Source organism: Saccopteryx bilineata, chromosome 5, assembly GCF_036850765.1.
Source record: "Saccopteryx bilineata isolate mSacBil1 chromosome 5, mSacBil1_pri_phased_curated, whole genome shotgun sequence".
Taxonomy (NCBI): Eukaryota; Metazoa; Chordata; class Mammalia; order Chiroptera; family Emballonuridae; genus Saccopteryx; species Saccopteryx bilineata.
In genome coordinates, this window is record NC_089494.1 from 214,193,455 (window position 1) to 214,221,367 (window position 27,913).

Sequence of the window (27,913 nt, forward strand, 5' to 3'; positions counted from 1 at the left end):
TGGGTCCCAGTCCGACATACTATCCAATGTGCCACTGCCTGGTCAGGCAATAAAAATATTTTTTAAAAAGAAAATAGACATTCTAAAACACATTATAATATAGCTGAATCTTTAAGAACACTTTGCTAAGTGAAATAGGCCATTCACAAAAAGACGAATACTGTATGATTGAATTTATGTAAGTATTCTAGACTAGTCAAAGTCAAAGAGAGAGAAAGCAGAATGATAAGTGTCAAGGATTATGAAATGGGAACTGGGGAATCACAGGATAAGAAGCACAGTTCCAAAGTGCAAGATGAAAACATTCTGGAGAGGAGTTGTAAAACAGTAAGAATATATACACTATTTAATGGTACACTAGGTTATGATTAAGATGATCACTTTACATTATGTTGTCCTTTAACAGATTTTAAAAGACAGGACTTGGCCAAATGGCTCAGTGGTAGAGCATCAGCCCTATGTGTAGACATCTTGGGTTCAATTCCAAGTCAGGACACACAGAAGAGGCGCCCATCTGTTTCTCCACGCCACCCCACACCCAGCTTCTCTCTCTCTCTCTTCCCTTCCTGCAGCCAAGGTTCAATTGGAGTGAGTTGGCCCCAGGCACTGAGGATGGCTCCATGACCTCTGGCTCAGACACTAAGAGGTCGGTTGCTGAGCAATGGAGGGACGCTGCAGATAGGCAGAGCATCGCCCCCTAGAGGGCTTGCTGGGTGGATCCCAGTTGAGGCACATATGGGAGTTTGTCTCTGCCTCCCTTCCCCTCACTAAATAAAATAAAAAAATTAAAAAGAACAGGCACTACACAAATAAATCCTATAAGAGTTCATTTTCTCTCGTTAGTCATTTGTAGCAATCCTTTCAATAGTATTCACTGTGCTGACACTTTTTGTGATGGGAAAATTTCTTCCTCCCCAGGAAATGGAAGAGTTTGCCCAGAGCTCTGGAGAACATGGAATTGTGGTGTTCACCCTGGGGTCAGCAGTCTCAAAAATGACTGAAGAAAGAGCCAATGTGATTGCATCAGCCCTTGCCCAGATTCCTCAAAAGGTCAGATTATGTACCTTATAGTAAAAAACTAATGAGTGTGGTAAATTCTATAAGGGTCTGATTACAGAAATTTCTACATGAAAGGTAACTATTTTTTATAGCTCCATTTTATCTCAAGTATCTAAAAACAATTTACACAAAGAGGATTTTGTTTAACAACTTTGGCATTAACATTGTGATCACAGAGAACTATATTTAAGAGGTACTCTGTGAAGTTTGGTATTGTCATAGTATTGTAGGCAGGAACAGATATCACCTAATTCTGTCCTGTCATTTGCTCCATTTCCTTGCAGATTCCGAAGGTAAGGTACACATTACAGATATTCTCAGAGAGGAGTTAAGTTTTAACAGTAACATTAAACTGGAAATAACAGTCTGAACGGTGTCACACAGTTTAGGTTTGGCAGGTGATCCAGGCACCTTTTCCCTGAATTCTGGAGTAGGCCCACTCAGTGTGTTTCTCAAGGTGATAACGAGAGAAACAGTGTCCACGGCTCACCAGCTGCATCAGACACAAGCCAGAACAATGATTGAGAGAAAGAGAAAAACTGGCCTGTGAAAAAGAAAGAGAAAACCTCCCTGGTAGGCTGGGCCTTGCTACATTCTAAAGCAGGAAGACATAAAAGAAAGGATGGAAGGAGGGCCAGCTCTCAAGGTGACCCTGTGTTTTGTAAAATGTGACCCAGAAAGAACCCATCAGAATAATAACTTCTCCTGTTTGAAGTAAGGAATATAAAAAAGAGTCAACTCAAAGCACGCCTAGCATGAGACACTTTGAGATGCCCCCCACCACACTTAAAATATGGTAGTAGATTATTCTAACATATAAAATCACTTAAAGTCTCTGGGTATTTGTGAATTACTTTTAATTTCCTTTATGTAGCTTTCCCCTTATCACCTATGCTAATTTGCTGAGGACCTGAAGTTACTTTGTCATATAGCAAAGAGATATTAACCACTTATAAACTACAATCCAGCTTAGTAGTGGATTTAGAAGTTGCTTGACCATTTATGGTTAAACCATATTAGTCAATGTTGTCAGTGAATTGCAGCACATTACGAAATGTTGAATAAAACTTAGTATCGTCATCATATTTAATCTACTCAACAGGCATATTATTATTTACGAAGTGCCAATGGGATATTCTTTCCATTATTTTAATTCTAGCAAGAGTGATATTACTGGATTCATGGAAAAATTATTCTTGGAAATGGTGATTTATAATTCATATACTACAATAAGCTAAACATCCCAAAAAGCATAAATCAATTTATTATTATTAATAAATTGTTAAATATCAGAATGATTTAATTTTCACAAAGTGCTAATTGCATTGTTTTGTAAATCAAAAGATGTAAAACTTTAATAAAATAACTTATGGAACTAGTGTATTAAGTAAACCTCTTCCCTATCTTTCAAAAAGAAATAAACAGGTGAATATTAAATCTGAATGATGAGGGCTAGTATAAGAAATAGTAAAAATGAAATATATGCATAGATTATTAGTAATTTGGTGGTTTTTACACTACAATTATATAACTGCCTAAAAACGCTCATATGCTCAAATTGGTCAATGATAATCTCATTTGTATAGTCTCTGTGTGTGAAACATCATGATTGCATTCAAACCTGACTGAATATAAGAATAAGGAGCACATGTATACAAGTATGTACTCTTCTTACATCAATGGTTTTGTTTTGTTCTCATTCTCTAACATGTCTTCTTTTCCTTCTCTGGAACATGTAAGAGGTTTAACTAGATGTCTCGTAATAGAGATTCTAAATAGAATTCTGACACTTTACAACTCTGTAGTTTGACTCATGGAATACTAATACATTACTTTCTTACTCTAACAGGTTATATGGAGATATGAAGGCAAAAAACCGGCTACATTAGGGCCAAATACTCGGATCTATAAATGGCTCCCCCAGAATGACCTTCTTGGTAAGACTCTAGAAAACACTGAAGTTAGAGTCAATTTGACCAAGGTGATGAACATTTCTTCTTGAAAACCTCAAATAAAAATTAACTTCCGTATATATAGTATTTATTTCCCAGTCCTAGGGAGAAATAAGATATAACAGTTGGTATTTTATTTCACACAGTCACATTTCTTTATGGCCACAAACAAAGTATCTTTATTTCATGTGTAATTACTTCTCACCTAGAATATCTCCATTTCACTCTGTATCCTAATTCTGACCTGACACCAAGCCTTAACTCACTGTAAGGTTAAAGGAAAGGGTGTGCAGGTGCTCTTGAAAAAATATCAGCTCCTTTATTATTACCAGTGACTCTCTATATTCCATTGAGAAAAAATTCAATCTTTTTCCAAAGTAATTAACATACTTCATTATAATGTGTAGCTTTTCTTTCCTCTGAGTCCTGTGACACTTCCATTACTTGCCTTACATCCAACATAGCAGATTCAGTGACTTCATTCACTATTTTACTAAGAGAATATATTCTAAAATGACCCACTACCTTTTTTTTAACTTACACTCTTTTTTTAAATGCAGAATATCCTCTTTCACTTTGTCCACTAGCAACTTGCATTCATTTTCAAGTCACAGATCACACCAGTCTTCCATGTAAGCCTTCACTATCTCTTTAGCAGACTTAAGTGCCTCTTCCTTTGAGTTCAGAAAGACATTTTTAATACAGTCTGAAATGTATATAATCTGTTACTAAATACATTGTCTCTGTCACCACTTTTATTGCACAACTCTCCTTTCATTCTGAGACTAATAGTTCATAATTCCCTGAAATTGACCCAATCCTAGGTCATCCAAAAACCAAAGCCTTTATCACTCATGGGGGAACCAATGGCATCTATGAGGCGATCTACCATGGGATCCCTATGGTGGGCATTCCCTTGTTTGCGGATCAACCTGATAACATCATTCACATGGAGACCAAGGGAGCAGCTATAAGATTGGACTTCAAAACTATTTCAAGTACAGATTTGGTCAATGCATTGAAGACAGTCATTAGTGACCCTTTGTAAGTATCACATACTTCTTAATAAATATTGTTTATAGATAGGTTCTTTTTTCAGTGGTGCCTATGAGTTTTATCCCATTTTTAAAATGCTAATTTTGAAATTGTTAACATGATTTAGGCCATCTTATATCAACTTTTATTTTAGGCCACACATTAATCTCAAAGTTGTACTTTAACCCCATGTATTTAATAGGAAGTCAATTACTGCAATAATTTTCTCCTTCAATAATCTAAAGTTATATAGATGATTGTAAAAACTCATCTTTTTAAATATGATAGAACACAAAGAAGAATAATTTTCTAGAAGGAAAATCATAAATTCTTGCAATATAGCACGTAAAATTTCTGAAACCACAAGTAATTTTAGATACAAACTTTATTTTACTATGACCAATTTAACAGGATTTGTGAGATGTTTTTATATATCATAAAATCCATCTGTTGAAATTATAAAATTCAAGTATATATAGTATGTTTACATAGCTATAAAGCTATTACCATAAGAAAAGTTAGGTCATTTTCATCATCCCAATAAGACATGTTACTGTCTTAGAAATCACTTCTCTTTTTCTTTGCCCATGCAACCATTATTAACCTTTCTATCTCTATAGAGAAGTCTCTTTGGACATTACATAATAACAATCATACAATATATGGTCTTTTGAAACTGTCTTCCTTCACAGAGCATAATGTTTTTTAGTTTCGCCCCTTTTGTAGTTTTCACAACTAAATAATATTCTATTATATGGACACACATGTTTTATTTATATATTTATCAGTTTGTGGACATTTTCCTTATTTTCAATTTTGGCTTTTATTCACACTATGATTTTGTGTGAATATATGTAAAGGTGTCAATAGTTATAGCAAATTTTAAACAGACTAAATCATTTAAATATAAGTAATGTCAAATTAAACAAAATTAAGTATATATATTATTTAGAAGCCATGCTTAAATAGAAGTGTACAAGAAGATTGTTAATAGGTAGGGAAAAAATCTATTTCAAGAGTGACTATAAAATGATGCTGCTATACTGTTATGAGACACTGTTGACAAGAAGCACTTCTAAAAATAAAGATAAATACATTATACTAATAAAAAGATTAATATTTCAAAGCAATATGAATTATTAATTGGTAACCCCTATTAATATAATCAATCCCCAAATAAAGAAGTAAAAAGAGACAAAAAGGCAAAAATATAAGCCTTTAATCATAATAAAGGGGGTCTTTGGGTTATGGCAGTCTAGACATACATTTCATGTTTACAACGCTCACTGCCATAAAAACTTTAAAAAAATGAGAAATGAGTATTTCAGCTTACACCATCAGCATTGTACTTACAGATAATGTGGGCAAACTAGTTTGGTTGTGTCTGGCGGAAGAATACGCAGTAACACAGCATGAGTGAGGAAGTTGATGTCCCCCAGTACACTTACCTAAGCCATTTTTGGACAAAGTGTACACATCCCATTTGTGTTAGGCTAGGCCAAAATTCGGGTTCCATCACTGTTGTGGAACGGAACTGTGTTGTAATCCAAGGACACCTATACAATGTTTTTAAGATCTTTTTCTATAATATAAAAAAGGTGACAAATACACAGAAAATTTCAAACAATTCTTTTTATTTAGAAACTAAATTTAATGAGGTAACATTGATCAATAAGAGTACATAGGTTTCAGGTAAATATTTCTATAACATTTGAAATGTTGATTTCACTGTGTGCCCATCACCCAAAGTCAAATCATTATCAATCACCACTTATTTGTCTCATTTTCCTCTCCTCTTTTCCAGCCCACTCCCCTTGGTAACCACTTTATCTACGTCCATGAGTCTCCTTTCCTGTCCCACCTATGTGTGAAATCATATAGTTCTTAGCTTTTTCTGATTGGCTTATTTCACTTAGTATAATGTTCTTCAGGACCTTCCATGTTGTCATAAATGACAATATTTCATCATTTCTTATGGCTGAGTACTATTTCATTTCACATATGTACCACATCTTCTTTATCCAGTCCTCTACTGAGGGACATTTTGGTTGTTTCCATGTCTTGGCCTCCATGAATAATGCTGCAAAGAACACAAGGGTGCATGTGTCTTTGAGAACCAATATTTTTGAAAATTTTGAGTACAACCAGTAGAGATACCCAGATTGTACAGTTCTAGAAACTTATCTATTCCTTCAAGATTGTTGAATATGGTGGCATATAATCTTTCATATTATTCTAGTATGATCATTTATATATCTATAAAGTCTGTGGTGATTAATCCTCTTTCATTTTGGATTTTGTTTATGAGTCATTTTCCATTTTTCCTTAGTGAGTCTAGCATGAGGTTTGTCAATCTCATTAACTTTTTCAAAGAACTAGTTCTGTTGCATTAATTTTTATATGGTTTTTTGTTCTCTATTTCATTTAGTTCAGTTCTAATTTTTACTATGTCCTTTCTTCTGCTGACTTTGGTTTGCCTTCTTTTTCTAGTGCTTTAAGATGTAATGTTAGGATATTTACTTAGGATCTTTCTTGTTTCTTAATATAAGCTTGTAATGATATAAACTTCCCTCTTATTACCATTTTCACTGCATTCCAAAAGTTTTGATATGTGTGTTGTCACTCTCGTTTGTCAGTGTATATTTTCTGATCTCTGCATCTATTTCTTCATTGACCTAGTCATTTTTTAGAAGTATTTTGTTTAATTTTCACTTTTGTGGGTTTCTTTACTTCCTTTATACAGTTGAATTCTAATTCCAAAGCTTATAGTCAGAGAATATGCTTGGTATAATTTCAGTCTTCTTGAATTTGTTGAGGTTAGTTTTGTGGCCCAACATATGGTCTTGCCTTGAGAATGTTCCATGCACACTGAAAAAAAAAAAGTATAATCTGATGTGCTACGATAAAATGTCCTGTATATGTCTATTACTCCATTTGGTCTAGTGTGTCATTTATGACCAATATTGCTTTATTGATTTTCTGCTTGGATGATGTATCTAAAGATGTCAATGATGTGTGTTGAGATGTCCAACTATGATTGTATTTTTGTCTGTTTATACTTTGTTGTTCTGTTAGACAATGTTTTATATATTTTGGAGCTCCCTGACTCAGTGCATATATATTAAGAAATGTTATACCTTCTTGATATAGTGTCCTCTTTATTATTATGAAATGTCCATCTTTGTCTCCTGTCAACTTTCTTGTCCTGATGTCAGCAATGCCAGATATTAGTATGGCTACACCTGCTTTTTTGGGGGTATTATTTGCTTGAAGAATCTTTTGCCAAACTTTCACTTTGAGTCTACTTTTGTCCTTCCAGCTTAGATGTGTCTCCTGAAGGCAGCATAAAAGCATGTGATTGGGTTTGCTTTTTGTTCCAAACTGTTACTCTGTGCCTCTTTATTGGTAATTTCCATCATTTCAATTTATTGACATATGAGGATTTCCTATAGCCATTTTATGTCTTGTTTATTGGTACCTCTATGTATCTTTTGGTTCTTCTTTTTTGTGTTTTTGTCAATTGTTTTTCTTTGGTGGTATTCCATAGTTCTTTCTTCTGTGTCCCCATTTTTTAAGCTGTGTTTCAGTATTGGTTTTTTGTGGGTGGTTACCATTATATTATTAAGAAAAAAAAATTCATATATACAAGAGTTGTTTGTCTTATGAGAGTTTCTGCCCTACATCCTTTTTTGTTTTCCAGTTTTATCTTATTGTTGTCTTGTTTTATATTATAACGATTGTTGGAGCTTTTATTTTTAGTTTATGTTGGTTTGTTCTTTATATTCAGTACAATAAACCCCTTGAGTATTTCCTGCAGTTGGGGTTTTCTGGTGATAAATTCCCTCAGTTTCTGTATTGCTGAAAAAGCTTTTATTCTCCATATTTGAAGGATAACTTTCATGGATATAATGTTCTTGCTGGTAGTTCCACTCTTTCAGTATTTTGAATGTTTGGGCCCACTCTCTCATTGTAGAGTTTCTTTTGAGAAGCCTGATGGGCTTTTCTTTATATGTTATATTCTTCTTTCCCTAGTTGCCTTGAAGATTCTTTTTTTGTCACTGAATTTTGACAGTTTTATTGCAATTCACCTTGGAGAAGGTCTCTTTGGGTTAAGGTAACTAGGTGTTCTGTTTGTTTCTTGGATTGAAGAAGGTTTGTTTAAGTTGAGGTAGCTAGGGATTCTGTTTCCTTCTTTGATTCAAGGATATAACCCTTTCCAATAGCTTGGGAAGTTCTCATCAATTTTTGTTTGAATAGGCACTCCAATCCCTTCTCCCTCTCTTCTTCTTCTAATATACCCATTATTCTTATATTGCTCTTTCTGATGGAGTCAGATGATTCTCATAGAACTCTTTCATTTTTGTTAATTCTTGAGTCCTACTCTTCTTCCCTCCATTTCATTTCTAATTGCCACTCTTCAGTGTCACTGATTCTCTCTTCTATCTTGCCTGATGTTTAAGCTAAACTTGCTAGCTCATATTTTAATTCACTATTGAATTCTTCTGTTTTTAAAGTTTCAATATCTTTGGTGAAGTACTCGATTTATTCATTATGTGTTCTCTGAGCTTATTAAATTGTTTCTCAGTGTTTTCTCATATCTCATGAAGTATTTTCAGAACTTCAACTCTGAATTCTCTGTCGTTTACCTCCAAGGTTTCCTCAATGTGACTGAGACTTCTTTCTATAGATTTTTATTTTCTTTCTGAATTGGTTTCTTTTTGTGTAGCCATGGTATTAATTTTTTTATGCCTTGATGACACTTTAAAGTGGTATTGTTAAGCAATTAAACAAAAAAAATAAAAATTTTAAAAATTAGTAAAAATATATAACAAAAAGAGAAAACCCAGAAAAAAGATAAAAAACAAAAAAAAATAAGCCTGTCCAGGGGGTCAGGGGAGGAGCCATTGTTGGGCAGATAAAATATATTATGCTCACTTTGTTAAAGATGGTGCCTCCCACGTGGAGGCAGTCGCCCAGGTGATATTAATGTGTGTTTCTAGGCAGGCAGGATCTTTGTAGCCTGGGGCTTGGTTTTGAGATTAAGCCTTGCCCACCCTTTTTGATGTGGGGCGGTACAATCTAATCATGCCTCAGAGAAGTGACTTTGTATTAGAGGCTTCCCTAATTTGTATATTGGATTAAAGGTTTTGAATCTACACTATAAAATGGGGGCAAAACGGGAGCTTGCGCTCTTGGTTCCTGAGATTAGCATGAGAGAGCAGAGCAGAGAGCAGAGAAAGACCACGTGGAGTAGGCCAGGAGAAGCAGCCAAGATGGCGGAGTGCTGAGTGAGATGCCAGTTTGTGTAGAGTTTGTATCTGTGATAAGGAAGGACATGTGGAACTGAGGAGGATAAGGCTGGTGAGCTAATGATGATCTCCCCACCCCCATCAGGGTATTTCACATTGTCCAAAATCCGTAATCCGTAAGTCCATCCAACAAAGGAGCCAATACCCACTCCGGTCGTAGTCCAGGAAATCAGTCCAAGCACATGGGGTGTCAGCCACCCCCCTCATCCCTGCCATCCTCGCTGGTCTTACACTGTCCCAAAGAGAGGCACATGGCAATGGAAGTCAGCATTTCCATCTCTGCTCCGGATAGCATGTCAAGCACTATGTCCCAAAATCGCAGACCTACCGGGGCCGCAGTAGGTGCTCCTTCCAGCTGTGCTTCCATCTTCTGGAGACTGTAGATCACAACTCCAGCCCAATTCTCCTCATCCTCCAAAGAGGAACTGAAAACACCAGCTCCCGCTGCCGGGCTCAAGCCCCGGGCTGCCGCCGCCTTCTGCTCCACAGACCTTGCAGCTCCAGACCCAGCCTCAGCTTCAGCCTCAGCCTCAGCCTCAGCCTCAGCCCCAGCCTCCTGCCACTGCTGGCTCTCCGCAACATCCAAGGCAATCTGCAACTCACGAACCTCTGAATCCTCCTCCAGCGTTTGCTCCATTTCCAGGCGAATCTCGAACACCTGGTTGGCCTCCTCCTCCAGCATTTCCTCCAGCTCCAGGGTCAGCATCGGTTTCTCCTGCGTTTGCTCCAGCTCCTTCCGCTGCTCGGTTTGCAGGTCCCAGGCAGCCTCTTCCACAGAGCTCTCAGTTTCCTCATGCATGGCTGTAAAAGTCAGCCAGCCTACGATCCCCCAAAGGACAGCCATGGGGAACCCTAACACTAGCCAGTCCTCTAATCCAGCACTCAAAGGCTCCTTGCCGATCTGTATTGAATCCTGCCGACTATGCCAAATGTAAAGCCAGCAGGCAGGGCCAGGGCCAAGACGCGGTCCTCGAGGGCCGGGCTGCAGTTCCCCGTGGGCCACGTGCACCACCTGCTCCGTAAGGGCAACTATGCCGAGCGGGTAGGGGCTAGCGCCCCCGTGTACCTGGCGGCCGTGCTGGAGTACCTGACGGCGGAAATTCTGGAGCTGGTGAGCAATGCAGCCCGCGACAACAAGAAGACGCGCATCATCCCGCGCCACCTGCAGCTGGCCATCCGCAATGACGAGGAGCTCAACAAGCTGCTGGGCAAAGTGACCATCGCTCAGGGCAGTGTCCTGCCCAACATCCAGGCCCAGACTGGGATGTGAAGGACCCAGGTTCGAGACTCTGAGGTCGCCAACTTGAGCATGGGCTCATCTGGTTTGAGCAGAGCTCACCAGCTTGGACCCAAGGTCACTGGCTGGAGCAAGGGGTTACTCGGTCTGCTGAAGGCCAGCAGTCAAGGCATGTATGAGAAAGCAATCAATGTACAACTAAGGTGTCGCAATGTGCAACAAAAAACTAATGATTGATGCTTCTCATCTCTCCGTTCCTACCTGTCTGTCCCTCTCTCTGACTCTCTCTCTCTCTCTCTGTAAAATTAAATAAATAAATAAAAATATTTTTTAAAAAAACCAAAACAACCAAAAAAAAAAAGTTCCTAGCTGATTAAAAAGGGGGTTGTGTTGCACTTCCAAAAGGTTTTTCTGTTTCTTTTTTCCAGTAGGTGGCAATGGATTATAAGTTTTAGCTTTGTGAAGTTCACAGGTTGACCTCCACTGAAATATTGCTGTGACAATGATGGAGGCAGAGCTGTGGTTGCAGTGATTTGTGGGGTGTATTACGAGGGCTTAATAGTTTTAGCAATGGTGATCTCAGGCCTTGGGTGCTCTTCCTCACATTTTAAGAGACCAGGTAGTCAGACCCAAAGCACTTCTGTTCTTCAGGGTAAAGAGTGGCCCTGTAGAAATTCTTATGTGATAAGTCTTGCCACTCTCCATATCCCATGAGGGAGTGAGGCAGGATCTGAAAGGTTGGAGGGGCATCCTTTGTTCTTATCTCTCTTGTCCCAAGTGCAGGCCTCCAGCAGACCATGGGAACACTGTCACTGAACCCGTACTCTGCCACAACTTTGAGGCAGTATCTCTCTAACTGACCCCCAATCTCTGCTCCTCCCAGCAGATAAAAATTCAGCAGTTCAGGTTTTTCTCTTCTATGAAGTCCTACCATGAGTGCATCTTATCTTCCACCCCTATTTTAACCCGTCCCATCTTTAGTCTATTCAATGCATGTATCTTTTCAGGCAAGCCTACAAGCCCAGCTGAGGTTTCTTTGCTGAGTTATAGCTGTTCTCCTTGTTGAAATCTCAAGGGAAATGATCAAGCATCTCTCTCAAGCCACCATTACTCTAACCCATACACAACTTTAAATGCAACCTATTTAACATGTATACATCAGTGAAAAACATATATTCTTTTTTTTTAATTATAATTTTATTTTTTTAATGGGGCGACATCAATAAATCAGGTTACATATATTCAAAGATCAACAAGTCCAGGTTATCTTGTCTTTCAATTATGTTGCATACCCATCACCCAAAGTCAGATTGTCCTCTGTCACCTTCTATCTAGTTTTCTTTGTGCCCCTCCCCCTCCCCCTTTCCCTCTTCCTTTCCCCCCTCCCCCCGTAACCACCACACTCTTATCAATGTCTCTTAGTTTCACTTTTTAAAAAAACATATATTCTTAACTGCATAAGGAATAGCAATGATTTAAACCTATATGCTGAGGCAAAACCAAAAGTCGGTATTTGAAAATTTTCAAATCATAGAGAGTACATATCCAATCTACTAGAATTTAATTAGAAACAAAAGAAAACCCTAAACCAAAAAGATCTCTAAATTTTGGAAATTAAACAACATATTTCTAAATAACTCAAAGTCAATACTGAAATCATAATCATATATGCACTTTCTTCTCAGAAATTCTCCTTTTAGGGATATAGAAAACAGAAATGTATAAATGTATAAATCAAAAAACATACACACAAATATTTATATCAGCATTAGTAGAAATAACTAAAATATATTAGCAATCCAAATGTCCATTGAATATTATAACACAATAATCTGTGGTACTATAATACATTAGATACTATATAGCAATGAAATAAATAACTGCTATAGAAAAGAAAATAACAAGTATTACTATATAGATTATTGTAATATCTAAATAATAAAAACTAATATATGTTGTTAAATTAATGATAGTAGTTAAGTTGGGGAATGGATTAATAACTAAACAGTCCAAGAAATCATGGAGCTTTCTGTACATTGTGGTATCTTATATCAGTATCTAGATAGTTGGTACATTGGTAGGTCAAGTTCATGACAAATTACTAGGTAAGTATAAAATTTTGAGCCGTTTACTTACGATATATGCATTTGTCCTATTTTTTTATATTAAAATTAAGGGTATACTCTACAAAATGTATTGTTTTGTTTTGTTTGGGGAAGCAGTGAGTTATCTGAAAGACTGATTTCTGTCTTTACTCACAATTTGTGTAGCACAGGCTCTTGTGGGAATTATAATAATTTCACAAGCCAACAGCATGCAGATTAATATCTCTTAATATGCCAAATAATGAATAACATATACCAAAGAAATGACTGGTTAATCACACTATTTTTCCAGGCAAGGAAAGATGAAGGAATAAAGTCCACATTTAATAAAGAATCGGTAACCAACTAACAGCTTCTTTTCAATTGCCAGCACAAGAGTAAAAGCTCCCAGTTGCTATAGCAGGTTGCTGGGGAGCAAAGACACCAGTAGTGAAGGTTGTTTGATCTCTTTCACAGGGCTTCTTTGTGTTTATCACCACTGTCTAGGAGACATGTGTCACCAAGACAGGAAGCAATGTTCCAAGGAGTTTTTAAATGAGTGAAGTCACCCTATCCAAACCAAATCTCAAAATCATCCTCACAAACTCTACATATTTTTAGTTTAACTGTGTCCTGACCATAGCTGTTTCTTCGTATCTTCTTACCAATAAGCCCACTGCGGCGGGGGGAGTGGGGACGAATGCTTATGAACAAATACCAAACATAGAATGATATACTGTTAGTACTTTTACATCAAAACATTTTTAATTTTTATCATAAACAATTGAATTAAAAAACATCACTTAAGCCATAAAGAAGTGGATTTGAAATCATATTAAACCAATGCACATGTATTTACAAAAAAAGGGATTAAATAGTGAAAAAAATAAAAAACAGAAATAATGCATAGGAGTGCCGTAAGTGTGGCAGAAAAAGCTCTTCTGAGACATGGCATTGACATCAAGGCCTCCCTCAGAAGTTGAAAGCAGCCTTGCTGTGTCTCAGGGAAGACTGCTCCACGGGAGGGACAGAGGACAGAGCACAAAGGTGCTAATGTGGAAACACACTTGGCAGCTTCAGTGAACAAACAGCCAGAGTGCCAATGTGCCTACAATAGAGTGTGCCTAGGACAAAGTCATAGGAGAGCAGGTTGCCACGGGTCTGTCCATTTTCAAAATGCAAAATTCAACCAAGTAAATTTGAAGAAATAATTGGCTATATTAAGCAATTCGTGAATTAGGCAATATATCATTAGCAATTAGAAGGGTCCTCAGAAGGGTTGTACAAAATGGAAGGTATGTATAGAAAGAAGGCTGTAGCAGTGGAGTTATCAGTGAATGAAAAGATTATCTTCAAAAACTCCAAAAGCATTGTCCTAAAACTACATTTTACCATCTGATTCATCTTAAGGAAAGAACATCCAAACCTACCAAAAGATTTTATAGAAGTTAATTTGAGCAAATAACTGAAGAGCAGCCCAGACACAAGATCAACGGATGAGAAACTGCTCTGGAGAATGGCAGTTCGGCAGTACGGCAGTTATTGCATTTAGAATCAACAGAGAAAACATAAGAAATGTTACATGAAATCCATTAGAGGTAGATTAAGGAGACAGAAGAAAGCAAAGTGGAGGTATTTGGGGGGGGGGTTAAATCTCTGAAATGAATAAAAAGTAAAATGGAGATATATATATATGTATACTTCTTTCCCATTGGTAGTTACTGAACAGTTAACATTTAACACTTGTAGTAAATAGAGCTGTTCTGTGGGCAACGAGAGGTTTGTGGTCATTGTGCTCTGGTGCCTGTGGTTATACCTCCAAGAAAGTACTCTGGAATTTCAGAGGTATGTTATCCTAGATGTATAAGAACGATGAACACTCCCACTTCAGGTAAACATTAACCTCTTACTAAAGAAACTATAGGCCTGGGATGAGACTACTCAGCAGTACCAGTCCAGTTAAAAATTTATGATCCGATGGTCCGATGTAATTATTAATACTTTGGGTCATGAGCTTGTCAGGTCTGCTATGTGCTTTCCTGACACTGTTAGGTCTGCTGTGTAGCCCCTTTTTCATTAATAAGTATAGTCCGTAGGATGGCTCCTATCATTTCCTCTGGTAAAATGATATAACTTTCCCACCTGATCATCCATCTTCAATTTTTAAAATATTTGTCATCAAAAATTCCAATTAAAGAGCCAAACTTTCCATGATAAGCCAATTAAAAATATACTTCTGCAATTTCATGACATTTATTTGAAACATATACGTATATGACTCTTTTAAAAACTTCATGGGCCTGACCTGTGGTGGAGCAGTGGATAAAGCGTCGACCTAGAAATGCTGAGGTTGCTGGTTCGAAACCCTGGGCTTGCCCGGTCAAGGCACATGTGGGAGTTGATGCTTCTGGCTCCTCCCCCCTTCTCTCTCTCTGTCTCTCTCTCCTCTCTCTCACTCTCTTTCCTCTCTAAAAATGAATAAATAAGATTAAAAAATTTAAAAAAAAAAACAAAAAAACTTCATGGGCATGAGTCACATAGGCAAATTAACTTCCCTTCAATGCTAGTATCTTTGTGTTTCTCCTTTAGATATAAGGAGAATGTTATGAAATTATCAAGAATTCACCATGACCAGCCAGTGAAACCTCTAGATCGAGCCGTCTTCTGGATCGAGTTTGTCATGTGCCATAAAGGAGCCAAACACCTGCGGCCAGCCTCCTATGACCTCAACTGGGTCCAGTACCACTCTTTGGATGTGATTGGGTTCCTGCTGGTCTGTGTGGCAACGGATATATTTGTAATCACAAAGTTCTGTCTGTTTTGTTGCCAGAGTTTGCTAAAACAGGAAAGAAGAAAAAAAGTAGTTGTTTCTGAGGCCTGAAGCTGATCTGCCTCATAGATGGGACTCCTTTGGTTTATTCCAGCAGTAAGTTATAATGTAAGGATCCCTTCTTCCTGTGACAAAATGACTTGACAATTTTCCTTCTCAGAAAAAAATTTGTTTTCAAGTGATTTACTACCTGTTTAACAGGTATAAATATGCCATGCCAAAGATAAAAACTGGTAAAATAAATAAATAAATAAATAAAACAAGGAAGCATATGGAAATATATTCAAATTTGTTATTTTAATTCCAAAATTATACCAAAAACATGAACTTAACTGTGTTTCAAATATTACATGTGGACATAACATTAAGTAGTCTATTCATATATCAATATGACTTTGCAAATTTTCAAAATATTTTAACATTTTGGTACAATATTCTATAGTTTTATCTTTTGCTGAAGAAACAATTCAGTAGTTAGAATTGTGTAAAATGATTCATCCTTCCATTTCTTTTTATTCCTTAATTTTACTATAGATTCAGCCTCAGTATCAGGGCCCAGGTTCAAAACCCTAAAAGTTGCTGCCTTGAGTTCCAAATCATCAACATGATCCCAGGGTCATTGGTTTGAGCCCAAAGGTCACTGGCTTGAGCCCAAGGTCACTCACTTGAACCTCACTCCCCACCAAGTCAATGCACAATAAGAAGCAATCAATGAACAACTAAGGTAACACAACATTAAGTTGATTCTTCTCATCTCTCTCTCCACCCTCTCTCTCTCTTCCTGTTGTCTCTCTCTGTCTCTCAAAAACAAAGGAAGGAAAGAAGGAAGGGAGGGAGGAAGATTATGTGAATTTAGAAATATAACAACAGCTAGATGCTTCCTATTATAAACTGAGCTATTTATATAATAAAAGACTTGGGTTTTCAGTAGCTAATCCTCCTTATCTCACAGCCCCTTAGAAAGATTCACCTGTTTGCTTTCACTCCTGTTTCAGCCTTTGCTAATGGATGTGGGGTCTCTGATGTAAGTTTGATAATACAGAACCCATTTTCTACAGGGAGTTATTAAATTTTCATTCTCTGCATATGCACGTGTCCATATATATACCCCCTTATTACAAAACAAGGCACAGGATCACTTAGCTATTTACAGATACAGCAGCAAGTCAAGGTGTTTGTTGAAGGCAATTTGAAATAATGATTCTTTTTCTAGATAACCACAGCAGATCAGCATGTCTCATTCCTCCTCTGTTTCCTCAGCAGCCTGTTGTTTCATCCCTCCCATTAACTGGATATAAAACCATGAAATCCTCTGGCATGACAAAAATATGCAAACAATCCTCTCTTTCTTTTAAACTTAGGCACATTATGACTGATCATAATCAATAGCAATGCAGAGAATACAAAAATCATGCAAATTTTATGGTAATAGAAAAAAATAAAATCTCAAGGGTACTCAAAACCCTCCTAAAACATAACACAAAGACTGAATTGGTCCAGGTGAGAAAAATCATTCCTGTCTTTATTGTCAAAAAGACCACCATTTACATCTTACAATAAACATTCTCCAGCTTAAGACATGAATTCATTTTAGAAACAAATTTAAACTTCAATGCTAAGGAAATTATAGGGCATATTTATCAACAAATTTTCCATAGAACTCTTCCAGATATTTGAAATAATTCTATAAAAATTAAAAATAAAATTGAGCATAGTGCCATAGCAGATAATAATGTTAAAGCATGCATATAGGGTGAATTTTCTTCAAACCTACCCTGTTACACATGTAACAGATACAGTTTGGTAATCACTGTACAGTTTGAAATTTTACAGATCACACACCAAAAGACAAACACTCCAAGACAAAAATAAATGGAGGACACGAACAGGCAATTCACAGAAGTAAAAATGGCCAGTAACAAAGAAAAGATGGCAAAGGCACTGATTGTATGTCAATGTAAATTGAGTCAATAAATTGTTACCATCAGAATATGAAACGTCCGCAACTCTGCAGGAAGAGGCTGCAGTAGCTGCTGAAAAGTACCCACCTCCACGCTGAGGGCGGAGACGCGAGTTCCGGACGCAGAGGCTGGCAGCAACTGTCCCGCGCCCCAGGAGCCAGAGCTGGGTCCTCAGTCGTCCGGCAGCCTCCAGGACTCCCGACTGTGTGAGCAGCAGTGAGCGCCGCCTGGTGGAAGCGCGTCCACAGCTGCACCTGGCGACCGATTCCTTGCTAGTCGCTGGCTGCGGTGGGCTTGGCCGCACAAAGCTAACGCGTGGCAGCAGCCTGTGGAGGCCGTCCTGGCGTCCTGGACCACGACTTAGTAGGCAGCAACAAATCGGTCTGCAGAGAGAGTGAGACATGGCCAGGCACACGTCCGCCGGACAGGGTCTGCGCGCCCCCTGGCTGCACCTGCTCGGTTCCACCCGGAGTGCGCGCCCCACGCTCCCGCGCCCTCGTCTGCCGCCACCTGCTGCCCAGATGTGCTGTGTGGTTGTTCTGGCATCATTCTTTCTAGCTCCCTGGTTAGGGACGCCGGTGTCCTGGGAGACCTGCCTCTAGTGTTGGCCAGCGCCGGATGCTTCGAGAACCAAAACGCAATCTACCGCTATGACATTGTCTTTGCCTTCGCTGGGCACGCCCTCAACTACCCCCAGCTGCGCAGACGGCAGAGTGCTGGGTGGTAGCTGGGGTCCTAAGCTGCCTGTGGAGGCTGGCAGTGTTGGTCGCTACAGGTCCGGGCCCCGGGTACACTGGCAGCCTGTTGCCCTTGAATGCCTTTAATGGACATTCCTGCTGTATTCAACTGTGAAGCCGCATCCCGACTGTGCACCTTATGGGGAGTGGCCCACTGTGACTGACTTGCAGGACTGCGAACAAAGCCAAGTTCTGTGGCTCTTCAGCCACCGATAGGTGCCACCACTCCCTGCAGTTGCTGAGCCCAGGAGAGACAGTTTCTGTCACCGACTAACGCACAATATCAGATTCTGGGTCACACCACCCCATAAGGCCTCAAGTGGAGATGGACATGGGTTGTTTGCTTCATGCCCTACACCTCCCTTTGAAAACAAATGTGCTGCGGAGAGCGGGAGAGCCTGAAACTCTTAGGACGGCCAATCCCAGAAAGCTGTGAAGATAGTGCTGTCCTTGGCAGCAGTCCAAGAGTTAGACTCTTTAACAGTCCAGCGTGTTGTGGGGGCCTCATGGCCTCAGCTACCAAATTGATGGCACATTTCCCAAGTACTGACTGACTAGTACAGTCTGACTTGAGAAAGATGTGGGTTGTCATATTCTAAAACTATACTTATTTGAAGATTTTTTTTTCAGTAATGTACAGAAGAGCCTTGGATTCTATAATGAATACATGGATTCCTGCCTGACCAGGCGGTGGCACAGTGGATAGAGCATTGGACTGGGATGCGGAAGGACCCAGGTTCGAGACCTCAAGGTCACCAGCTTGAGAGCGGGCTCATCTGGTTTGAGCAAATCTCACCAGATGGACCCAAGGTCACTGGCTCCAGCAAGAGGTTACTCTGTAAAAAAAAAAAAAAAAAAAAAAAAAAGGCTATAGTGATCTTTCTGAGAACTGCAGCATTTAATGTCTTCAATATAGGAGCTATAATATAACAGGATTTTGTGACACCTTTTTTCCATCTCCCCCAATCAAAAGCTTTCTAAATCATTCCTGTTACTCCTGGAATTAAGAGTAGTAAACTTAGTCTTACTGAATTGATTATAGATGATATACTTAAGGACAGTGTATTGTTTACTAAGACATTCTTTGGATATTATTTATACTTCAAATGATAAAATATATTCTACAGAAATAAGTATTCAAAATGTATATTGGTTTCATTATTTGGGAAGTGGTCATTCATTTTGAAGTAATATAAAAGTTAAATATTTACCATTTAGCAAGATAAAGCAAACCAGCTTTGTAGTATGTTATTTTTTTATTATAGAATTCTCATTTTTTCTTAAAGTTAGCTTTATGACCTACTTTATGTGCACACATGCATTTTCTAAACTCTATACTATTATTTGGCTTGTTTAGGACACAAGGCCAAGTCCCAAACATCAGCTTTCCTCCTGTCCTATTTATTTATTTATTTATTTTTCTAAACAGTGCTGCTTTTATTTGGTTTCATAGTATAGCCAAAATTACAATATTGATTCAAGCAGAATAGTGAATATTCTTATATCCTGCCCAATATCAGGTAGAAAACTTTGACTATTTGACTAATATTGCTTATTATTGCTTTACTGTAGGTAAATAACCTTTATTGGTTTAAGGAAATTTTATTAAAGAAACTAGTCTGAGAAAACAAAAATATATTTTAAGTGAGTCAGACAAAGATGGAGAGAGACAGACAGACAGGAAGGGAGAGAGGTGAGCAGCATCAATTCTCCACTGTGGCACCTTAGTTGTTTATTGATTGCTTTTTCATTTGTGCCTGGCCTGGGAAACTTCAGCAAAGCCAGTGACCCTTTGCTCAAGCTAACAACCATAGGGTCATGTCTACATTCCCACAGTCAAGCCTGCAATCCCGTGCTCAAGCTGGTGAGCCCGTGCTCAAGCCAATGAGCCGACGCTCAACCCAGTGACCTTGGATTTCAAACCTGGGTCCTCCGTGTCCCGGGTTAATGCTCTATCCACTGTACCACCACATGGTCAGACAAGAAAACTATTTTTATGAAGTGTAATATAGAATAATGCTTTCAAATAAAATTTAAACATACTTTTAATCCTGTAATTATTCACTAGGCGCTATCATAAAAAAACTTACACAGGCACATATTTATATATAACATGCTCTCTCAGGTACCTAAATATTCAGTCACTGAACACACCTCCAATGAAAAGGATGAGGTATACAGTAATTACAGAGAATATTATGAAACAGTATTATGTTCTCATGTCATATTGCTAGATAGACAAGTTCTAGGGAAAAAGAAACAAACATAAGTATGATACTCTTCTTTGGAAATAAAACATGTAAATTTATATAAACACAGAGGAAACATTCTTAATGAATACACAGAATTTCCAATGCTGGTAATTTAAATGTTTATATATAGCATCATTGTTTGACATTTCACAACATGTTTTTTGTAAAGCCAGTAGCCATGGCCACCATCACAGCCACCTGGCCTGTGCAGGTTCGCATTTGATTCGGACAGATGGTAATGAAACAACAGAACCAAGAACTGGTGGGCCATTACCTTTAATCCTAGCTCGCACCCAGCAGGTGAGAAATACGCACAGTGGGAAAACACTTCCCTTTCCATTCAGGGCTCCCAAAGCCACTGACTTATCTGAGTATTTCTAGAATCAAAGGTTTCTACCTCAACAGCCTCATTCACCTCTGTACCCCATCTCCTCTCTGCACAAACTAACTTCTCCTTCAGCACTCCGCCATCTTGGCTGCTTCTCCTATGATATGCTAACAGCGGGATCCGAGAGAGAGTGCCATCGGTCTGACCCATTTTATAGTGTAAAAATCAAAACCTTTAAGCCGGTATACCAATAAGGAAGTCTCTGATACAAAGCCATTTATATGAGGCATAAATGGGATTCCTCATAGGAGTGCACCACCCCACATCATGCAACAGTTAAGGGTCTGGGGAAAAGCTTAGAGTTGAGAAGATTTTACGATTAAAAGGGTGGGAAAGGCTTAGTCTTAAAACAAAGCCTTAGGCTATAAGGACCCTGCCTGATTATAGCCTATCCCCCACACCCAATGCAAACTATAAGCGATCAAACATATACATCATATTTCTAACCTTATTTGACCCACAGTTTTTATGTATTAAGTGGAATGAAAAAGTTATCAGTAAAATAAACATATTGATTCATGACAACAAGTTCCAATATTTTAATATTGTCTTTTCAATTTGTTCATGTTATTCAGAATACTGGAATTGACAAAAAATCTGGTATACTATCTATCGTATCAAAGTTTTTTCACAGTTAAAAAAATATTTCACTTAATATCTCTAGGAATAAATATATTACAATGTTTGTTAAAAAATTCAATACATGAAAATCTAAATTCATTATTCTTAACAATTTTACTGTTTTGAATGTCAGTATTTTCTTAATTTTATAGTAACTTAGTGATTTTTGCTGGCTTCCTTTGAAAGGTTATATTTGTGCTGATTTTGAAATATAACTACAAATACTTTGACAGTCCTCCCAACCTGTCTCCTCCCACTGAACTTTGGCAGACCTTACAGCGGTCTCATCAAAAAGCATGCAATTAAAAGTGATGTTAGCTTCCAAGGCTCTGATTTTTAAAAAAAAAGGCAATACATTCTATTTTTTTCACTCTTTCCCTCCATCTGGGGAATCTGTACCATCTCAAAGCTAGATGCTCAAATTCAACAAAAGAGAGAGGCACATCATCGAAAAAGGGCAAGTAGTGTCCTGGTGCAGAGGAGAGCCCAGAGCATAGAGAGGAAGAGATTGAGCCAGGTATTGCTATCATTTTCCAGTGCTATGCTTAAAATTGTGAAATATTCTGGTCCAGTCTCCCCTTCTTATGTCAAAATGTTTGTTCATGTGCTTCAGTCAGTAACTGCCCAAACTGTTGGTGATCAGTCACTATGTGAAGGTGTTGGTTGTAGCTGGAATTCTCCCTCATGTCAATTTTCAGTGCTATCTGGGTGCTTCCCTTCTTTTTTCTTAGCAAAGCTGTAAATGCTATTAGACTTTAAAACATAGCTGATCTGGAAATTAAGGTATCAGGGAGAAAGCTTCACCCATTCCCTAGTGTCAGCAGAATCAGTGCCAACATTCTCTTCAATCTTAGCTGAAAGTTCTTTCCTTTATCCAGGGGCTGTTTGTAAGTATTTTTTCCATTCATCTTTTTAGTTTGTCTGTTTGTTTGTTTTTTGTTTTGTTTTGTTCTTTTAGAAAGAGACAGAGACAAGAAGAGAGAAAAATGAGAAGCATCAACTAGTAGTTTTGTCACTTTAGTTGTTCATTGATTGCTTCTCACATGTGCCTTGATGGAGGGGGATATAGGGGGCTCAAGCCAAGCTAGTGATAGTGATCCTTTGCTCAGGTCAGTGACCTTGAGTTCAAGACAGTGACCTTGGGTTCAAGCCAGATAACTTGGGCTTCGAGTCAGTGACCATAAGGCTCAAGCCAGTGACTTTGGAACCATATTGATGATCCTGTGTTCAAGCCGGTGACTCCTTGCTCAAGCTGACAGGCCTGCGCTCAAGCTGGATGAGCCTGCACTCAAGCTGGAAACTTTCAGGTTTCAAACCTAGGACCTCAGCATCCCAGGTCAACACTCTATCCACTGTACTAACACTGGTCAGGCCTTCCCATCCATCTTGTTGATCTGCTGGTGAGTCTCTTGCATATGTTTCTTCTCTACTCCTATACTGCTTTGAATATTGTTGGTCAATAAAATAATTGAAATGAACCAACAGTTCTCAAGCACAGAGAGGAACTGGCCTTACTACTTCAGCTTTGGTTTGACCTTGGCCTTCCTCACAGCGATGCAGTCTTCATACATTATCAGTGGCTGCCTCTTCTCTAGCCTCTTTCCTTTACTCACAATCCATGCCAATGAAGCAAAGACCCCTGGTTGAGCTTCCTCTCCTTGGTGGTTTTCTTAAGCAACAAACTTTTCCACAAGATGATCTACCTGCAGTCTGTCCCAAGTGGCTCAACCTCTGCAGAAAAATTTCTTTTACCAGATCATCTCCTGCTAAACTGAAGGCTTCTCTAGTCTACTGAGTCCCTTGCCACTCAGGGGGGATGAGTGGGTTTGGAAGAAGGCTTTGCAGCTCTGTCCTTGTTCATCTCCCCCACCAGGTAAGGCAAGACACACTCTGCCAAGGGCCCTCTGCATTTTCCCTTCCCTGTGAGAAACTGGGATTTTTGTCTCTGATGCACATAAGACACAATCTTCCTGACACCAATATGTGGACTTTTAACACCTATGAGTCTAAAAGGATCACAGGGTTTTCTGCAGCTCTATTCTAGCATTGGCCAACCCCTGTGCTTGGCCTGATTTGAATACTTTTTCTCCCTGAGCCATGTATCATCCCACCTCCCTTTTCGGCTTTCCACCGCCTCTGGGTTAATGAATTTTGTAATTCTAGCCGTTGTATTTTGTGAACCTGTTATTTTTGTGGTTTTCTGTGAGGCACATAACATTGGATGTGGGAGGTAAAGGAATTTCTCAGTTGTTCCTGGTCACTCCCTTTACAGCCATCACTGTCTTGTTTCTTGTAACTCACGTTAGGTTTATGTCTCTCTTGCTCCACTACAAAAAAGTAATAATAATAATAATAATAATAATAATAATAATAAGCCTGAAGAAATGGGACAGGAGGAAAGATCCCACAGGCAGATCTGCTAGGTCTTGAGGACTGATCTCTCCTCCCCTTGAAGGGGAAAAAATCTTTTTCAACTGGTACATTTGAAGTTGCCTGCCTACGGGGAGGTACCAATTTTGGAAGTGCTACTACAATACAGAATACTCAGAGAACCGGAACTTCTGAGCTCCGGAGGTCTGAAACTTACTGCTGATCACTGTGGAGACTGTCTGCTGTTTCAGAAGAATATTGGTGCCACAAATAGGAACCGAGAGGTAAACTTATTAAACCCATTAACCTGTGATTGGGGTTTTTCTGCATTTTAAAGAGACTAAATATGGGGAAAGGGGCCAATGTCAAAACACTTGTATGATTCTGAAACATCACAAATCAACATAAGCTGGTTTACAATTAATTAATTAATTAATGAAAACATATGTTGTGTGACTGTTTTTGGGGGCCAATATGCTATGAAAACATGGAGAGTCAGAATAACAATCAGAGACAGCAAGGGCACCCTGGGGCAACAGCCCTGAGAAGAGGAGAGTCCAGGGGCCTCTCCCTCTGGCCCGAACTGGAACAGTCCGTGCTTTAAACACCAAAGCAGCAGGATAAGATTAAAGAACAATACAATGTTTAGGCTCTCAACTGAGATTAGAGGTTGGTATGTTCCTTGAACTTTATTTCACCCCCTGAGAACTTCTGTCTGCTTCCTTGAGTTATTTGTACTGGCTAATAAATATCTGAGTAAGGCTGAGGACAAGGCTCCACTCCTTGAATCTGCTGACCAGGACAGTTGCCTCCCCTCAGCCCCTGGGAGCATTTCATCTGGCCTTTGAGTAGTTCACTGTCGCAATGACAAGTGGTGCCCCCATATGAGGAACGGGAACCAAACATCGGATTTGCTACTCTGAGTAGTTCATTGTCATTGCAACATTTCTTTGTGTGAAATCTAATAACTATGGCAAGAACAGTATGACATGTTTTTGTGACACTATCACCTAAGTATTTATCTACTTTTTGTTTTTTCCAAATGCTGTGACTGTTTTCATTTCAAGATGTAGAAGTTATAGTTTAACTTCCTGATTGATTTCTCCTTGGACATAAGTATGAGCAATGGCAGAAGGAATCAGTAATTTGAAAAGAAGCATTTGTTCCACCAGGATGTCTATGAAGTGGATTTCAGTTCTGCTGCTGCTACAGCTGAGCTGTCCCATTAGCCCTGCGTGTTGTGGAAAGGTGCTGGTGTGGCCCACAGAATACAGCCATTGGATCAATATGAAGACAATCCTGGATGAGCTCGTCCAGAGAGGCCATGAAGTGACCGTTCTGACATCGTCAGCTTCAATTCTTGTTGATCCCAACAAACCGTCTGCTATTAAGTTTGAGATTTATCCTACATCTTTAACAAAAGAGGATATGGAGGTTTTTTTCATGCAGATTATCAATAAATGGACAGATCTGCCAAGAGATACATTTTGGGCATATTTTTCACAACTTCAGGAACTTTTTGGGGAATGTTCTGACTTTTTAGAAAAGGTCTGTAAAAGTGTTGTTTTTAATAGGAAACTTATGACAAAACTACAGGAATCAAAGTTTGATGTCATTCTTGCAGATGCTATTGGATTCTGTGGGGAGCTGCTGGCTGAGCTACTTGAGATTCCTCTGGTGTACAGTCTCCGCTTCTCTCCTGGTGATAACTTAGAAAAGCGTAGTGGAGGACTTCCATTCATTCCTTCCTATGTACCTGTCATCCTGTCAGAATTAAGTGATCGAATGACATTTATGGAGAGGGTAAAAAATATGATATATGTGCTTTATTTTGACTTCTGGTTTGAAGCATTTAATCAGAAGAAATGGGATGAATTTTACAGCAAAGTACTAGGTAAGTCATCTTTTTGCTTGGTAGCATAAAGTCCTAACTTTCGTAGTGCCTTGGGAGGTGAGTTCGTATACATTGCAGTGAGAGGAATTTGTCTTTTATAAGTGAAAAAATTAAGTAGTACTATATAATGATATTTCAGTCTTATAAATATTATAGACATTTTAAAATTATAAGGTTAGTTTGAAACTTATCTTTGACTAATATAGACCATCTCAGGAGGTTAGAGACCCCAAACTGAAGCATTGAAGATCCTCAAATTTCAGCAATCACATATCCATTCTTGTTTATTTGTTTTTTTATAATGAGCTTTATTTGATAGAAGAGTTTTGGATCCACTGCAAGGTTTGATAGAGATTTTCCAAAAATGCCTTTTCTCCTCACAAGCATTGCTTTCTCTGTTGTCAGTATCCTCCACCAGAGAAGTGCATTTCTTACAATTGATGAAAATATATTGACATATCATTATCATATCATCTAAAGTTCATAGTTAACATCCAGGTTCATTTTAGGCATATTTATTCTATGATTTTTTATAAATTTATAAAGTCATGTATCCATCATTATTATATTGCACAGAGTAGTTTAACTGCCTTACAAATCCTACATATCAATCGTATGATAATTTTTTCATCTTCAATGAAGGCATTAAAAACTTCACTAAATATATTTTCATCAAAGTACAAATGCAGATTGAGAAGTTACATATTTCTAGCACAATTGTCTATGGAGCATTGAGGAAATTGTTTCCATTTGTTTCTCCTCCATTCTTTATGTAAAAATTAAACTGTTTTGCCATCTTACCTGAAGGAGTCTTTGAAAAAATGTAATGGCTGTATCACAGTTTCAGAAAACTATAATTCAAGCTTTCTCATGATTACATTTTAAGTGCTTACAAATCATTTGTTTTAAAGGTTCAAAATCTTATTGAAAGGAGGATAATCAAGTTATATGTCTATATTTTTTGAAAACTGTATCTTTCCATTAAAAAACAAAATAAGTCAAATTAAGAGTGAACACATCTAATTCCATACTTTATAAAAAGATTTCAGGTGTTTTTTGCAAATAATTTTATTTAATCCTCTAATATTATTAAGCTCCTAATATGAAGCAAATGCAGGAGTCCTGGGTTCGATTCCCAGCCAGGGCACACAGGAGAAGCACCCATCTGCTTCTACACCGCCCCCTCTCCTTCTTTTCTATCTCTCTCTTCCCCTCCCGCAGCCAAGGCTCCATTGGAGCAAAGTTGACCCGGGTGCTGAGTATGGCTCTGTGGCCTCTGCCCCAGGTGCTACAATGTCTCTGGTTGCAACAGAGCAACACCCCAGAAGGGCAGAGCATCGCCCTCTGGTGGGCATGCCGGGTGGATCCCGGTCGGGCGCATGCGGGAGTCTATCTGACTGCCTCTCCATTTCCAACTTCGGAAAAATACAAAAAAAAAAAAAAGTCTATTATAACACACACACATATTTCCTCAACATTTTTTTTTTTGCTTTATTTTCCCTTTAGGAAGACCCACTACATTTTATGAATTAATGGGTAAAGCTGAAATGTGGCTCATTAGAACCTACTGGGATTTTGAATTTCCTCATCCATTTCTACCACATTTTGAATTTGTTGGAGGGCTCCACTGCAAGCCTGCTAAACCTCTGCCTAAGGTAAACCTATTTTTGTATGTTTTATGTTGTTTACTTTGCACTTTCAGTAGGAATGATTCTGTATTCTTCACTTAAAACATCTGATCACTCTGAGAACCATATGGGAATCTGCGTAAAATAGACACTCATACATTTTATACTATTTCAAGAATCTGAATGTCACTATCATTACAGAATGAAAAATTATACTTGGGAGACTTTGGAAACAGGGTCAATTAAATTAAGGCCTTTCTTATTCAACACATAAGAAAGTGTCAGGCATTCATTCAAAGAATATTTTTAAAGTGACTACTGTAGTCCAGAGATAAGTTCTGGATATACAGAGAAACAATGTGGACACAATTTCTACCCATAGATACCTGACATTCTACCTGGAAAGACAGAATATAAGTAATAGAAATTGTCTGAATAGTATTATAATAAGGAAAGACTACAATGCTAGAGAATATCCAGCAGAGATTAGAGGAAGTATTTTCATATCATTGATAATTAAGTAAGAACTGAAGGATGTGCAGTAATAGGAAGACAG

General features: G+C 38.4%; 3 protein-coding genes and 1 pseudogene across 4 annotated transcripts in view; all 4 read left to right on the forward strand.

Moving 5' to 3' along the window:
• Positions 1-572: 572 nt before the first annotated feature.
• On the forward strand, positions 573-17,865 carry LOC136306641 (UDP-glucuronosyltransferase 2B18-like). Its single transcript, XM_066233089.1, has 6 exons — positions 573-646; positions 919-1,050; positions 2,909-2,996; positions 3,836-4,055; positions 15,266-15,489; positions 17,567-17,865. Exons 2-6 carry the CDS (start codon positions 922-924, stop codon positions 17,863-17,865), a joined length of 960 nt encoding a protein of 319 aa, XP_066089186.1. The 5' UTR covers positions 573-646; positions 919-921.
• LOC136338050 (histone H2A type 1-H-like) lies at positions 10,278-10,625 on the forward strand. The gene has a single exon (XM_066280017.1). The coding sequence runs from the start codon at positions 10,278-10,280 to the stop codon at positions 10,623-10,625; it is 348 nt and encodes a 115-aa protein (XP_066136114.1).
• Positions 17,866-18,117: 252 nt separating the features above from the next.
• On the forward strand, positions 18,118-23,260 carry LOC136306642 (etoposide-induced protein 2.4 homolog pseudogene; annotated as a pseudogene).
• Positions 23,261-24,624: 1,364 nt separating this feature from the next.
• LOC136338166 (UDP-glucuronosyltransferase 2B31-like) overlaps positions 24,625-27,913 on the forward strand; it is a 35,629-nt gene continuing 32,340 nt past the window's right edge. The window contains exons 1-2 of one of the 2 annotated variants that reach the window (XM_066280276.1): positions 24,625-25,729; positions 27,236-27,384. In XM_066280276.1, coding sequence (XP_066136373.1) covers positions 24,961-25,729; positions 27,236-27,384 — 918 coding nt within the window. In that variant the 5' untranslated portion in view covers positions 24,625-24,960. The remainder of the gene's footprint in view (positions 25,730-27,235; positions 27,385-27,913) is intronic. The other variant, XM_066280274.1, reaches the window with a different exon arrangement.

Excerpts from the sequence above, each read along its gene's own strand:
- LOC136306641 (XM_066233089.1), top strand. The coding sequence starts at position 922 with ATGGAAGAGTTTGCCCAGAGCTCTGGAGAACATGGAATTGTGGTGTTC. Across the intron at positions 1,051-2,908 it reads TTGCCCAGATTCCTCAAAAG|GTTATATGGAGATATGAAGG; the intron begins GTCAGATTATGT and ends TTACTCTAACAG. Across the intron at positions 15,490-17,566 it reads ATTTGTAATCACAAAGTTCT|GGCGGAGACGCGAGTTCCGG; the intron begins GTCTGTTTTGTT and ends CTCCACGCTGAG.
- LOC136338050 (XM_066280017.1), top strand. The coding sequence starts at position 10,278 with ATGCCAAATGTAAAGCCAGCAGGCAGGGCCAGGGCCAAGACGCGGTCC.